Source organism: Mustela erminea, chromosome 8, assembly GCF_009829155.1.
Source record: "Mustela erminea isolate mMusErm1 chromosome 8, mMusErm1.Pri, whole genome shotgun sequence".
In the NCBI taxonomy this organism is placed as follows: domain Eukaryota; kingdom Metazoa; phylum Chordata; class Mammalia; order Carnivora; family Mustelidae; genus Mustela; species Mustela erminea.
Window position 1 is genome coordinate 1830400 of NC_045621.1, and position 15451 is coordinate 1845850.

The following is a 15451-nucleotide window of genomic DNA, read 5'->3' on the forward strand; positions in this document are numbered from 1 at the left end:
ATAAATTAAAATTAATTTAATTAATTATTTTAATTAATAAAATTTTTTATGCTTATACTTATTTTTGTAATAATTTAAATCCACATAGTTAAATCAATCTTACCATACTCATCCATTCATTTTCATGTACAGTGGTAGGAAAACTAGAGGGAGAGAAACATTAAGTCTGGAAGATATGGTTGTCCCTTCTCTGTCACTGGATTTTGAGAGCCACAAATTTTGTAGCTTTGAAAAGACCATTAAAACCAGTTTGAATACCTTGCAGAAACATACACTGAGAAGATTTTCTGTAAGCAGTGTTTGAAGCGCAAATATGATTCTTTGTAGGGTTTGCCTGGAACCAGTGGACCTCCAGGAGAAAATGGAAAACCCGGCGAACCAGTAAGTGGCGTGCCCTTCTTTAAAAAGAGCTCAGAAACCAAAAGAATAAATCGTAATCATTTATCAGTTATTAGCTTTTGCATTTCCTCGTGCCATCGTTTCTGAGTTGTAACATACAGTTTTTAAATATTCAACAAAGAAAAATTATTCAATCATAGGTATCACACGGAAAGTTTCTATTTTACCATGAAATGAAAGAAAGCGTACATAGCTCAAGATTTAACAAATTGTACAAAATGCAAGCCAGTCACATGTGCTATCTTGCTTATGTTCCTACAACATGCATTCTGACGGAGGCCTAATCAGATAATGCCGATCTTCTAGGGTCCAAAGGGTGAATCCGGTTCACCTGGAACTCCAGGAGGCAAGGTAAGTATTTCCATCTATTTTCTAATTTCTTCAGCATTATATAGAGCAACTGACTAGTGATTCACTTTTGGTATATCAAAGCAAAATGGTGTTTCTTTAGAAGCTCAACAGTGCAACTATTTGGCGAGTACACAGGGTAACTCAAGACATTTGCAGATTAGATTTGCTGCATCTGAAAAATCACATTTTCTGACATGAATAAATACTACGGAGGCAGCTATGGGCCTGAAATTGAAAAAGTCATATCTTTCCAGGACATTGACTCTGCACAGGAAAACTGTGTTGGTAGAAATCTTAAAAAAAAGAAAAAGCCCCCATGAATAAAACAATAAGAGTGTCCGAGGTAGCTCATCAGACCGGACATGGAGGTTCCCTCCGTCACTCTGTGTCTCCGTTTCCATCTCTCACTCCATTGATCAAATGTCTTTTATAACTACCAGCACTTCCCAGTTGTTCAAAAATATAAGTTCCCCAGTGGTCTACATCCAAATAATACAGTTTAGGGTGTTTTGGTTTGCTGTTAGTCTTGGGTTGGCTAACAGGGCTCGTCTGCATTCCTACCCCAGGGTGATTCGGGAGCCCCGGGTGAACGAGGACCCCCAGGAGCCGTGGGGCCCGCGGGACCGAGAGGTGGAACTGGCCCCCCTGGTCCCGAAGGAGGAAAGGTGACTCTGCACGATCCGTTCTCGACTTTACAAAATGCACTCCATTTCCTTCCGGTGGTTCACCATGTGTCCTTTAATTTCAGGGTGCCGCCGGTCCCCCTGGGCCAGCCGGACCTGCCGGGACTCCTGGTCTACAAGGAATGCCTGGAGAAAGAGGAGGTCCTGGGGGCCCCGGCCCAAAGGGTGACAAGGTAGGCACGTCCGTGCTATTAGCTCTAGCATAGACCAGACTTCCTGGGTTAAAGGCGAGAAGCACTGCTGCAAAGCAACGTGTTTTCAGAATTAATGTTGCCATTTTCCAGGAAGGGAAACTTGGGGTGTGTTGCTAGAGTGACTGTGCGTGAGAACACTCACCGGCCATCACAACACGTCCTCAGGGTCACTCCTCTTCCTGGCCGAGTCTCCCTGTGGCTGTTTCTAACCTGGTGACTCCGGCTTTTATCTGACTCTAACCTGATGACTCCGGCTCTTATCTGACAGGGTGAACCAGGCAGCGCGGGGGCCGACGGAGCTCCAGGGAAAGACGGTCCCAGGGTGAGTTTCCCCGCGGGGCACAAATAGGACTTCCCTGAGTGTGACGCAGAAGACTTCCCTGTCTCGACTTCTGCTGGTCCTAAAAACTCATCACCATCACTTAGACCATGGTTTGCCTTTTCTGACCATTAAGAAGACCGCAGTGACGCGGTGTTTAAAATTCCTAGTTTATATCTGTTATTACTGATGTTGGTTCAACACTGACGTGAGAATAGAAAAACCTCAAAAGTATAATTAAGGTCACAAACTGAAGTCATCATAAATCCAAGTCACTAAAATCCAAGATAATCAATACTGTTCAGAAAGACATTTTTTAATTTTATACACATGGTAATTCGGCGATACAGTCATACCACGGAATCCTACTTAGCGGTAAGTAAGTGCAACATTAGTGACGAGGAAATCATGCAACAACTTACACAAACCTCAAGGACACGGGCTGAGTGAAACAGAGTCCATCTCAAAAGGGTGCGAACCGCGGGATTCCGTCCATGCAACACTTGCGAGCTAACAGAGCTGGTGATTGCCAGGAGTTAGGAAGAGGAGAGAGAAAGGTGCGTGTGACCGAAAGAGGGCATGACAGGGAGTCTCTCGGCAGCCGCGCATTCGAGCATCGTCGTCATACCACACCACTCTTCCTAGCGGGGCCTAGAGCTTGTCCTCACACACACCAGCACGAGTGAGTGTGAGACCTGAATCAGCTCTCTGCATGGTCCCCAGGCGTTTCTCGGTTTGATATTGTACAAAGTTGCGTAGGATGTTAACACTGAAGGATGCTGGGAGACAGGTGCATAGCATTCTCCGGGATCTTCTTTTGCAACGTCTGGGGAATCTGTAATTATTTCAGAGTTAACCATTAAAAACAAACATCTTCCAGATATGACCACAGCCAAGAAGCAAGACTGTTAAGTCATTACACGTGTCACACTTACCATTGTCACCTTCAAGAAACTCATAGGAATTTCACTTTCGACAGATCAGATGGGTAGGCCGTCATCCAATTTAAAAAAAACCACCTAATGCCTCACATATGTTGGTAAAACTCATATTTGAAAATGTCAATTTGGAAATTTTAATATGTGCATTTATATTCTGAGTAGTTAAACATTTTGGATTATCAAGCAATTGAATAAGGCAATGCATTTCGGTTCTTAAAAAGCTATTCCTGTAAGATCTCACACCACATCACTTACCTTCTGCAATGGAAAGAAAAAGGAATCAGTCAAGTTCCACTGAGTCTTACCGTCCTTTAGAGGCGCCTCCATAGACTCCCCGAAGCCGTAGGCCTGGCGACATTTACACACCAAGGGAAGCACCATTCGAACCACCATAGAAGTCATGGTATCTAGTTTCTTAGGTGACTGCTACGTCAATATATTCTCATTAATAAAACTAATAATTTTATCTTTAAAATCAAACATGTATTTCTATTTTCTTTAGGGTCCTACAGGTCCCATTGGTCCCCCTGGCCCAGCCGGTCAGCCTGGAGATAAGGTAACACTTCATACTACTTAGAAACCAAAAGAAAATGTCCCCGGCTTTTGGGATACAGGGCAAAGTTTTTTCCTCCTTTTTCAGGGTGAAGGTGGTGCCCCTGGACTTCCGGGTATAGCCGGTCCCCGTGGTGGCCCTGTGAGTGTTAACGACTCTCCCTGTACTTTATAGCCCCACCCAGGCAGCAGGGACTCCTGCTTCCTTCCTTAGTGATTCTGCCCCGTGTCTCAAGGGCAGGATGACAGTTTCAGGAATTGTGTGACAAGCAAAGGAAGGTTCAAGTTCTGAAATTCAAAATTCACAGCAGACAGTTTTAAATCAAGCCATCTATCCTAAATAATTCTGGGAAAAAATTTTAAAATGCACAAGTAATATACATTTGTAAATAATATTTCTTAAACTGCAGGATCTCGCCTGAGGCACCTTCTAGATCTAAATAGAATTCTCTCCCTTCAGGATTTGCAACTCAGGACAGATACATAGTAAATGGTCCTAATTAATTAATTGGTTGATTTCTCAAGTAACCCTAAGTATATTTTTAAATACTCACATTTTTTAGAAGTCATATGATTGCGTGTGTTAAATCCTTCAAAATTCTCAGGTTATTTTTGTTGTAAATAATATCACAATCAGAGGCAGGAGGAATGGAAGGTTCTGGAGTGTCCACTCCTGGTTTCGTTGAGAAGTGGAAAAGTTCCCCAGTCGTGCCATCTTGGTCAGCTTCGCGTACTTCGTGCTTAAAGGAAGGAGACGAGATGTCCAGGGGGCGATGTTGTTGTCCTGTGTGAAGGCGTCTTCGCGGTGACCAATGACAGTGTTTTCTCTCCAGGGTGAGAGAGGCGAGCACGGACCTCCAGGACCCGCCGGCTTCCCCGGTGCTCCTGTGAGTATGAACACGCAGCCCAGAACCCCTCTCTGGCTGAGAAACTCATGTTTGAGTCTGGCTTCTAGTCAGGCCTCAGCTTCTCCTTCCCCGTAGGAGATTTTACCCCGCTCCATGCGTGTGTGTGTGTGTGTGTGTGTGTGTGATTGTTTACTTCACTCCTCCCCTTTAAAAAACGGAATTAAAAACACTTGACTTGCCTTTATGCCCCATTAATGAGGCTCACATGATACCCGAGGTTGTAAGACACTGACAGTGTTGAAAGCTATTCCACTGGAAGATGATACTCACTAAAATTTGCTCTGGGCCTTACCTTTCTCCGGCGAATTTGCTGGCGTTCCTTTCCAAAGCACAGTCCTCAGAGAGCTTTTCTCCCCTAGGACGCATAACATCCATTTGAACGTTTCCTGGATAGTTTTCTTCTATCCTGAAGCATCTCTGTTGGTTTTGGTTTGGCCTGTCTTCAGAGAACGTTCCTTTACAAGTTTGTTTCAACCACTTGCCACCTGGAGAATCGTGTTTCTGAAGGAAGAGCGGGATAGGCCGGGGGTACCGGGAAGGCCGTCCGCTCACGGTGGCTGTCCTTCCTGAATGCAGGGACAGAACGGCGAGCCCGGTGCCAAGGGAGAAAGAGGTGCTCCTGGCGAGAAGGGTGAAGGCGGGCCCCCTGGCCTCGCGGGGCCTCCGGGCGGTGCCGGGCCTGCGGTGAGTGTCCTCTCTCGCTCGGTTTCCAAGGGGAAAGCGTCAGTGTATCCACCGTCCAAGACTCCATCCTGGGAGAGCTTGTCAAGGCGATGAGTATCGTCCTCCGAGGGGTACACTTCTGACTTTGATGCCCCCACAGTCTGGATAGGACCCCAGTCCAGGTGCTCTGACCACTTCCCAGAGTCACCGTTCTGCGGACTTTTGTCTGTTCATGTGTAGGTCCGTTGTAGCCCCCCGCCCCAGTTTTATTAAGCTCTAACTGACATGTAGCAGTGCACAGGCTTCAAGCGCGCCGCAGAGTGACAGGATGTACGGCTGCGCTACGAAAGGGCTCTCACAAGAAGTAGAGCTACGTGGTTTGCAAAGGCTGAAGGCTTCTTTCAAATTTTGATTTTGGTGAAATTCTGATGAACCATTTCTGTCTCCATTCCATATAGGGTCCCCCTGGTCCCCCCGGCGTCAAGGGTGAACGTGGGAGTCCTGGGGGTCCTGTAAGTATCGATTCTCCTTACTGGTGTCTCTAAACTGTGATTCGAAAGCATTAGTTCATGTCAATCGGTACAAAAACGACTTTGAATGCACTAGATCCCGGAAGAGTATAAAAACTGTAATCCCTTAATCATATGTCATGTGTGATTCTGAAAGGAAAACCAGCGGACCATAGTGTCCCAGGGTGGAGGGCAGATCCCATTCCTTACCCTCTATTCTTGTTTTTAGTAGTTAATTATTCATTCTGCCTCAGATTTGAAATCCAAAACCATATCACTCCTTCACAGGGCGCCGCCGGCTTCCCTGGCGGTCGTGGTCCTCCTGGTCCTCCTGGTAATAATGTAAGTCTTTTTTTAAAATAATTTTTCTTTATTCCATAAAGAATATTCATGCATGCATGAGAGGAGAAACCTACCCATTGCCACTTTACTTTGTCGTGAATTCCACCTTAACTGCAGGTAAAAGCGGGAAGAAATACTCACCTTTTCATTATAAAACACACCAATTTCAAAACATCTCTTTGCAGGGTAACCCAGGCCCCCCTGGCTCCAGCGGTGCTCCAGGCAAGGACGGGCCCCCCGGACCCCCTGGCAGCAATGGTGCTCCCGGTAGCCCTGGGGTGTCTGGACCTAAAGGTGACGCTGGCCAGCCCGGAGAGAAGGGATCACCTGGCCCCCAGGGCCCTCCGGTGAGTGGCTGCGCTGCTCTGTGGGTTGACAAGACCATTTTATGTTGAATTATGAATTCAACATAGGAAAACAGAGTCACAGAGAGAAGAAATAAGGCTGTCGTTTTTGTTCAACAGGGAGCTCCAGGCCCTCTGGGACTTGCCGGGATTACCGGAGCGAGGGGTCTCGCAGGACCCCCGGGCATGCCGGGCCCTAGGGGAAGCCCAGGCCCACAGGGCATCAAGGTGAGTGCGGCCGTCTTTTCCTGGACTGCTTCCTCTGGTAGCCTTTGCAGATCACTTAACCGTAGCAAGCACGTCACCAACAAATTTTCCTGTAAAAGATGCAAATTCTTGATATGTTCAGATTTTCAGGAAGCATGCATTTTATTTAAGGCTGCAGAACACAGAAGCAATGCCCATCATAGGGCAGTCTTGAACATTAACCCTAAGAAACTGATGTCACAGAAAATGACTTGCCACCCTAAATACCTCTACTAGGAGATGTGTGAACACCCTTTACTTGGTTGACTTTCAGTTTTACAGAGGGAACTAGTCAGTTTATAGACGCATGAAAGTCTTTCATTAATACCAATTTTGCATCAACTCAATTTGTTGAGTTGTTTCTAATTTTCTTTCCCTAATATTACTGTAACATACTAGCATGTTATAGTCAGTATCTTAAATATCCACTTAGCAAATGAGGTAATTAAATTATGTATTATATTGTAATGAAATGAAGATATAACACTAAAGTATATTCAATTTATATGAACATATCTAATAAATATATATATTTTTAAATGGAGACAGATGTTCAATATAACCTTCTGATGGTCACTGTAAACCTATAATTTCCTGATGGTTAATAATTATTTTTTTTTCTCAAAACAGCCATGTCTCATTTATATATCTCATATTAGAATGTATTCTAAATAATATAATCATTGTCATTATTCAGCTCTTGGCCAGAGTCACCTGGAAAGTAGGAAAATACAAGGAACTTACTCCTCTTCAATGACAGGGATAGCTTTAGGGACAAATGCAATAGAGCTTTTTATAAAACAAAGCTTTTCTTAAAAAAAATAAGGAAATCTCATGACATATTGATTGCTAAGATATAATAAGTTTAAAAATAATTTGAAGTTAACAAAGGGTAAAATAAGTTGAAATAAAATGTCTTTTATTTCTTTGTGCGCAGGGTGAAAGTGGGAAACCAGGACCTGCTGGCCACAATGGAGAGCGTGGTCCTCCTGGCCCCCAGGGTCTTCCTGGTCTGGCTGGCACAGCTGGTGAACCTGGAAGAGATGTAAGCTCTCGTTCTCGGGAAATACCCAACTATCCTTACGGTGCCTGGTAATTTATTTAAGCGAGGGTCACATTGTGTCTTAATGTCTAAGAGTGTAAATATTGCCACATGCTGAAGCTCTCCTCCTATCTTTAATAAGATATCTCTTCTATTACAATTTAGAATAATCATCAATGTTCATGTTCATTAATATTCGCCCAACGAACGGTCATTAATGGAAAAGACTGTAAAAGCTAAATAAAGACACAAGTTGGGGATGCGGAAGGCCCCAGTTTATAAAATTCCTCGGCATGAAAATGTGCTACATGTTATCAGTGATTAAGTCTTTCTTAAACTGTAGATTTCCATTTTCAGCTTAAATTACTATTTCTTACGCTCTTACTTGTTATCTCTTTCCTAAGGATTTTTTTACACTTTTTTTCCCTAAGCACTTCTCCCTCTCTCTCACCTGTGAAATTTTAGTGCCGCAGGTGTACTGCTTACCTACTGAAGTATGACCCTTTGAAGGGCCACAGCCACTGTAATAGCTAAGATTGTTTAGTGCCAAGAACCAATTTTTATCCTCTTTAGGATTCTTGCTACCACTGAGAATACATGGCTTAGATCAGATTTGAATGGTTTGCAAGAGTTTGATTTCTTTTCTCCTTCCTGTTTTTTTAAATCAGGGAAACCCAGGATCAGATGGTCTTCCAGGCCGAGACGGGGCTCCCGGCGGCAAGGTATAACGAACATCATACAGTGGGTTTGGGTGCGGAACAGCGGCTGCTGATCCTATGTAGCCTCTGTGAATTTGTCCTCAGGGTGATCGTGGAGAAAATGGCTCTCCCGGTGCCCCTGGTGCTCCTGGCCATCCAGGCCCCCCTGGTCCCGTCGGTCCAGCCGGAAAGAGTGGGGACAGAGGAGAAACGGTGAGTTTTTCATTGCTTACTGATTTTCCTCACAAGGGATTAGTTGGTGGAAGATAAGATGTGCCATCTGCCAACCTATGACCTACTATCAGTTCTTTTAGTTTTTATGCTACTCATTCCTTAGGCGACTGTGGTAGGAAAGGTGTCTGCGAAGCTTCTGGCAGGAGTTAATGGAGAATCATTACTGAATCTGAGGCAGCATTAATCAGCCCAAGTGCACGTTCAGTGGGTGGACGCAGGCTGAATTAGCAAGACTTTCCCAGCTTTCCTGTCAGGCCCCTCGGAAAGACAAGCAGAGAAAGCACTTGGAAGGAGAAAGTAGCACTAACTTTCAAAAATAGTGTGCATGCTATTATTCTATCACAGTGAGATTAACCTTTAAATAAAACAAAGCTTTATCAATACATAAATAATCCCCTGCCTGTCTGTTTCTGTTTCAGGGCCCTGCTGGTCCTTCTGGTGCTCCAGGCCCTGCTGGTTCCCGAGGTCCTCCAGTGAGTTATTTTTTAAATATTCCACAGTCTAAGAAGCGCTCTACCTCCTGGCACGTTCAGGAAAGGGGATGGCAGCACACCCCACCATGGAACAGAATTTCAACCTTGCGTTGATGACACAGAAAACAGTTTGGGATCTAGAAGGTCCTGGGGGTGAAGGACCTACGTAGCAATTACTGGGGTTTCATCAATGATCAGTCAAAAGTCAAAATTACAAGAAGGCTCTTTAGTGTTCCCACGGACGTGGGATTTCTAGCTAATGGAACGTCATCAACTAGATTTAATGGCTATAAGTTCTGTTTTGTTTCACCAATATGTACGTGTGTTTGTGAACTTAATTTGAACTGTGTCTGTAAAGGGTCCCCAAGGTCCACGTGGCGACAAAGGTGAAACCGGTGAACGTGGCTCGACCGGCATCAAGGGACACCGAGGATTTCCCGGTAGTCCGGGCGCCCCGGGTTCCCCAGTAAGTGCACCCGCCCTGTTAGATAAGCCCCTTCAGTGCGTGATGAGCGAGAGAAATCTGAGAGACCCAAAGGAGAAAAATGCTCACCTTTGAAAGTTTGTGCTAGAAGAGTTGAGAGATGGATGTGAGGGCTTGGTCGGAACAGTCGTTGGCCTGAGCGGTCGGGGCACGAAGGAAGGGCACAGTCACATTCCGTGGCGGTCCCCGTGCTCCTGACTGGGTCGTGAGTGTACGGTCCCTCGCTCTTTCAGAAGTCTTCATTCGTGTTTACCCTCTTTCCCTTTCAGGGTCCCGCCGGGCACCAAGGTGCTATCGGTAGCCCAGGACCCGCAGGCCCCAGAGTAAGTGGCATAGAAAGATTTTGGAAGATCCATATTTTTCAAATATTCTAGCTGGAAGATATTCTAGCGTTGTGACATCACGATAACTTTTTAGGGACCCGTTGGACCCAGTGGCCCCCCTGGCAAAGATGGCACGAGTGGGCATCCGGGCCCCATCGGACCACCAGGGCCGCGAGGTAACAGAGGAGAAAGAGGATCCGAGGTGAGACCGCGCTCAGACTGCGCCTTTATGCGCCAGAGACACTTTGTAAGATTTGGAAACTGGATAGTGAGTCAGACGCAATACAAGCACCTGACCTAACTTACAGAATGAACAATGACTTTTAGACATTGTCTACCCATTCTCCATCACACTATAACAACAAGAGAAAAAAAGGGCACCTTTTTTACAGTTTGATCAGAGAGTAGTCACTGTCAGAATGAAGACAAAAGCCCAATTAACCAAATGAACTCTGCTGGAGATCACCCAGTTATGCTCACCGTAGTGACTGGTGAGCTGTAGTACATCTTCTCAAATGGCTTTCGTGATTTCTGCTTTGCTCCTTATACCGTCATTCCCGATACTGCCCATCCCATATCTTTGGCATAAACAGAATAAAAACCGTTAACCCCACAAGACACACATTTGGTAACTGAAACACAGATAAGTCATCAGCCCAAAGACACAGAGTTAATGGCGAATCTGGGAGCCGAATCCAGGTTCCTGATCATATCCCCTCTGGTGTGTCAGAGTTAGCCGGACTTACGTCATTCATTCTGAAGGAAACATGATAGAGTGAAGTTTGTGCTTTAACTCCACTGCGCACACCCGGGGGAGAACAGTAACTTTCATGGTAGCACCTTTATTACCGTTGGTTATCATTTGATCACAAAACAACTCGAGTAAACCTTTCTTAAAATGATTATGAGAATGTATTAGTTGTTTCTGATGCATCGTCTTGGCCCAGCAACATATGCCTTCGGCAAAGAGCAAGCACACCTCCATGATGCCTGTTCTTACCCATCCTAGGGCTCCCCAGGCCACCCCGGACAACCGGGCCCACCTGGACCTCCTGGTGCCCCTGGCCCATGCTGCGGTGGTGGGGCTGCTGCCCTGGGTGTTGCTGGAGGAGGTGAAAAAGCTGGTGGTTTTGCCCCGTATTATGGAGATGAACCAATGGACTTCAAAATCAACACCGAGGAGATCATGACATCACTCAAATCAGTCAATGGACAACTAGAAAGCCTCATTAGTCCTGACGGATCTCGTAAACACCCTGCTCGGAACTGCCGAGACCTGAAGTTCTGCCACCCCGAGCTCCAGAGTGGTACGTGCGGGAGTCCTCCATGCTCATGGCAACAAGAGCTCGGAGAAAGCTGCTTAGATGAGAACTTGGGGAAGAGAAAGCTTCACTGTAAACAGATCTTTGATAGCAGAAATAGTACTTAAAGAATGTTGGTTGAGTTGAACCGGTTGATATTTTCAGGAAGTATACACGGCAGGTATCCTTCAGATGGAACATAAATAACCCAAATATTCTAAATGTGGGAACATTTCAAGACAGTCTTGAAGAAACTGTAATATAAGTCACGGTTTGGGAGGTTTCTGCATATCATTCCAAAGTTGTCTGAGTGATAAAGCAACTTAGATCACCGCATTTTCAGGATAAAATTTATACAATTTGGTACAGACGTAATTTGCAATTTAACTTTTGCAATCTTTATTTAATGAGATTAATTTTTGTGATAAATATAATTAGCTTTTTCATATTAAGGAATAGTTAAAAGAAAAATCCAAGACTTACATAAAATTATGTCAAACATTGTAAGATATGTAAGATTTTGCATATACTGGGTTAATTTTTTCTGAAAAACAAAAACTATTTCAGGTTTTCAAATACCTTGACATGGAACATTGCCTTTGTTAGAAGTCATTTCTGAAAATTACTTAAGATAGAGAACAGCATCATTCACAGGGACTTGGGGTTAAACCCACTGGCATAAACCTAGATTAGGCAAAAAGCTTACATTATTTAGAAAAGCCATGTTAAATAGATAATCATCTTAAAAAGAGGGAGAGATTTCAATAAACACAATACAACAGTCAAAATGTCTTGGCTTAGTAGATCATTATTGTTCCGTACAAGAAGCTATATTTTACTTCAATGCTTTTAAATTATTGTACCTCTTTTTAATCTCCACAACTTCAATAAAACTGTCTGTATTACACTATACTATAAAATACAAATAGATTAGCAAGCAACATCATGAGTGCTGTACCAGATAAACAAACAAAATCATTCTGGTCCAAACGTCACTACCGGATTTTGTAACCAATTCCCATCATTCTTTTTTGTGACTGAATATTCAGGAGAATATTGGGTTGATCCAAACCAAGGTTGCAAGTTGGATGCCATTAAAGTATTCTGCAATATGGAAACTGGGGAAACGTGCATAAATGCCAGTCCTCGGAATGTTCCACGGAAGAACTGGTGGACAGATTCTGGTGCTGAGAAGAAACATGTTTGGTTTGGAGAATCCATGCAAGGGGGTTTTCAGGTAATAAAGGATACACCTTTTTTTCATTCAGTCATTCCTACTCACCTAACTTTTTTAGTTTTTCCCAACTTTTCATCACAAAGCTAAATTAGCAAATAAATAGGAGAACACGATGGCTTTGTATATCCAGGTGACTATTTCTATAACTTCCATAACTTCTCTCCCAAAGCTAAGTGAGGTGGAATGATCCACTGCATGCAACCACCTTTCTTAGAATTCTTGACACCTGTTTTACTCTAGTGCATGTTACACATGCAATAAGAACATATTCATATATAAAATGCTCATACACAAAATATATGACTAACCTGTGTTATAATGACCATACTGTACTGTGTGAATCCCTTAGGACGTATGGGTACAACTAACGTGTTTGATCGACTGTGTTTTTCCCCATCACAGTTTAGCTACGGCAACCCTGACCTTCCGGAAGACGTCCTTGACGTGCAGCTGGCGTTCCTCCGGCTCCTCTCCAGCCGGGCCTCCCAGAACGTCACCTATCACTGCAGGAACAGCATTGCGTACATGGATCAGGCCGGCGGCAATGTCAAGAAAGCCTTGAGGCTGATGGGGTCAAATGAAGGTGAATTCAAGGCCGAAGGAAACAGCAAATTCACATACACAGTTCTGGAGGATGGTTGCACTGTAAGTAGTGACATTTTTAAAGGCGTGGACCCCAGCGATCTCAGCATTTCTAGTTTAATCATGCTATTTTGAAAAGAGGAAAAAGAATAATGGCGGTGAACAAATGATTACATGTGGTGTGAGTGACATAGGATCTGCTGGTTCATGGCAGGGGTATAAACACCACACACACACACACACACACACACACACACACACACACACTTTTCATCTCAACCTCCGGGTAAAACAAGTTGAAAGGAAATCAGTAGAAATTTAAATTCATAATATAAACTTTATCAGATAATCTGGGTGGTTCCTATACATTCAGCATGCTAGCTATTATATGGACTTAATCTAAAATCTCTGCTTTCTTTTTAATTTTGTAGATTAGCTTTAAATCTATTCTTTGTTACTATCATTTATAAGCAAAGGGAGAATTCACTTCTAACAGTAACAAATTCCATGATGAGAGACTTACTCACTTTTTAGTAAACCAACTGTGTCTAGTAGCAGTAACCAGGCAGAACCAGGCCTCCTAAAATTGGGGGGGCCGTTGGCAGTCTCTACTGGTTGTACCTTAAAGCTCTGTAAGGCTTTTGGTTAATGATATGGTTTATTAGACTGCCTGGGGGCTCAGTCAGTTAAGCATCCATCTCTCGATTTCTGCTCAGGTCATGATCTCAGGGTTGTGAGATCAAGCCCCAGGTGGGGATCCGAACGGGGGGTAGAGCCTGCATGAGATTCTCTCTCTCCCTCTCCCACTGCCCCTACCTCCTCACATGCACACACTTTCTCTCTCAATCTCTAAAAATGCCCAGTATAGTTTATTATCTGGGATAATTATATTTTTAAAATGGAAAACGTCTCACATTCATGGAAGGTAACACGACAAGTGGGAAATGCCCTTAGGGCACACTATTTTCTTAAACTTGGTCAGTCAGAGGAAGTGTCTAAGTAATTGTAACATCATGATAGCTCACATTTTTTTCCCTCTTTTTCACAGAAACACACTGGGGAATGGGGCAAAACGGTCTTCGAATACCGAACGCGCAAGGCTGTGAGGCTACCTATTGTCGATATCGCTCCCTATGACATTGGTGGTCCCGATCAAGAATTTGGTGTGGACATTGGCCCTGTTTGCTTTTTATAAACCAAACTCTCTCTGAAACCCAAGCAAAAAATTTCACACTCCGTATGTGTTCCTCTCGTCCTAACCTTGTCAACCAGTACAAGTGACCAACTCAATTCCAGTTATTTATTTCCAAAGGTTTTGGAAAAAGTATAATTTGGCAAAAAAGGATACTTTTGTTTCATTTTGTTTTGTTTTGGGTTTTTTTGCTGTTACACCAAATACAGTCCAAATGCCTTTTGTTCTATTTTTTTACCAATTCCAATTTCAAAATGTCTCAATGGTGCTATAATAAATAAACTTCAACACTCTTACAATAACACTGTGTTATATTCTTTGAATCCTAGCCCATGTGCAGAGCAATGACTAGGCTTGCCATCAAAAGATAACCGTTCCTTCTGAAATAGTCAATATGAAATTAGAAAAGCCCTCCCTGTTTCAACTACCTCAACCTGGTCAGAAATACAGAGGAATTCTAGAAGACCTGGAAGATAAAAAAAAATTATATAAATTAACAATAATTTCCTAAAATATTGGTAAAAGTATAGTACAAGGATTTAAAGAGATATTTTAAAATCTACAATTATTTTAATCTTGGAAATTAACTGCTCTTAAAGGTGCTTTTCTCTTTTCTTGTCATTGCTGAAATGATCAAGATTACAGATATTTGGGAAGGCTTTAAAGACACATGTTATGGTGCTAATGTACTTTCACTTTAAAAACTCTAGGTCAGAATTGTTGCCTTGCATTCAAAACATAAATGCACACCATCTGTACGTGTCTCCTGTCAAAAACATTTATTGGCGTGTCACTTCAGGGGACTGTCTCCCTTGATCCTGTAAAAGTCAGCAACAACAAAAGACAAATAGTGGGGCGCTTTTGTCATAGTAACACAGAGAATGTGTTGAAATTTAACTTTGTAAGCTTGTATGTGGTTGTTGATCTTTTTTTCCCTACAGACACCCATAATAAAATATCATAATAAAAACTTTCTGGTTTTTGTCACTGTTCATGGATAGAAGAAATGCATGTGTACACTCAAGAACTCTGGTGATCTTGGAAAAAACATAATGAATTCCAACTCTGTAGTTAGGAATGCCATGACCTCAAGAATATGGGGTTATAAGTTGTGTTCAGAGGAGAGATGGTGCTCAGTGGGGAATCTGGAGGATTTTTAGGTCATATTCGGTGAAACTACCGGGGTATATTGAAAACTTAGGGCATGCCCTTTGAGTCCATCGCCAGAAACAGGAACATAGTCCATTCAGTTGTCGCGGAACAGGGAGGCCTCAGGAGGAGGATGCCGGTGATTTACTGGAGTGAGCGGGTCTGGCAAAACGAGAACGGCCGCCAGCTGGGGCTCGTCTACCCCCGCGACACACTTCTCCTTGCCCTCTCGGCCCTCTTCCACCTTCAAATTCTTATTCTTTTACTTACTATAAGTATGGTCTT

The 15451-nt window shown here is 43.4% G+C and overlaps 1 protein-coding gene across 1 annotated transcript in view; it reads left to right on the forward strand.

Annotated features, from left to right (window-relative positions):
- Nucleotides 1-14987, forward strand: part of COL3A1 (collagen type III alpha 1 chain) — a 39542-nt gene extending 24555 nt beyond the window's left edge. Inside the window, exons 28-51 of the mRNA XM_032354138.1 lie at nucleotides 328-381; nucleotides 706-750; nucleotides 1317-1415; nucleotides 1499-1606; nucleotides 1896-1949; nucleotides 3390-3443; nucleotides 3528-3581; nucleotides 4273-4326; nucleotides 4924-5031; nucleotides 5469-5522; nucleotides 5808-5861; nucleotides 6047-6208; nucleotides 6326-6433; nucleotides 7389-7496; nucleotides 8162-8215; nucleotides 8297-8404; nucleotides 8845-8898; nucleotides 9257-9364; nucleotides 9652-9705; nucleotides 9800-9907; nucleotides 10715-11012; nucleotides 12056-12243; nucleotides 12646-12888; nucleotides 13874-14987. Coding sequence (XP_032210029.1) covers nucleotides 328-381; nucleotides 706-750; nucleotides 1317-1415; nucleotides 1499-1606; nucleotides 1896-1949; nucleotides 3390-3443; nucleotides 3528-3581; nucleotides 4273-4326; nucleotides 4924-5031; nucleotides 5469-5522; nucleotides 5808-5861; nucleotides 6047-6208; nucleotides 6326-6433; nucleotides 7389-7496; nucleotides 8162-8215; nucleotides 8297-8404; nucleotides 8845-8898; nucleotides 9257-9364; nucleotides 9652-9705; nucleotides 9800-9907; nucleotides 10715-11012; nucleotides 12056-12243; nucleotides 12646-12888; nucleotides 13874-14020 — 2478 coding nt within the window. The 3' untranslated portion in view covers nucleotides 14021-14987. The remainder of the gene's footprint in view (nucleotides 1-327; nucleotides 382-705; nucleotides 751-1316; nucleotides 1416-1498; nucleotides 1607-1895; nucleotides 1950-3389; nucleotides 3444-3527; nucleotides 3582-4272; nucleotides 4327-4923; nucleotides 5032-5468; nucleotides 5523-5807; nucleotides 5862-6046; nucleotides 6209-6325; nucleotides 6434-7388; nucleotides 7497-8161; nucleotides 8216-8296; nucleotides 8405-8844; nucleotides 8899-9256; nucleotides 9365-9651; nucleotides 9706-9799; nucleotides 9908-10714; nucleotides 11013-12055; nucleotides 12244-12645; nucleotides 12889-13873) is intronic.
- The last annotated feature ends 464 nt before the right edge of the window (nucleotides 14988-15451 follow it).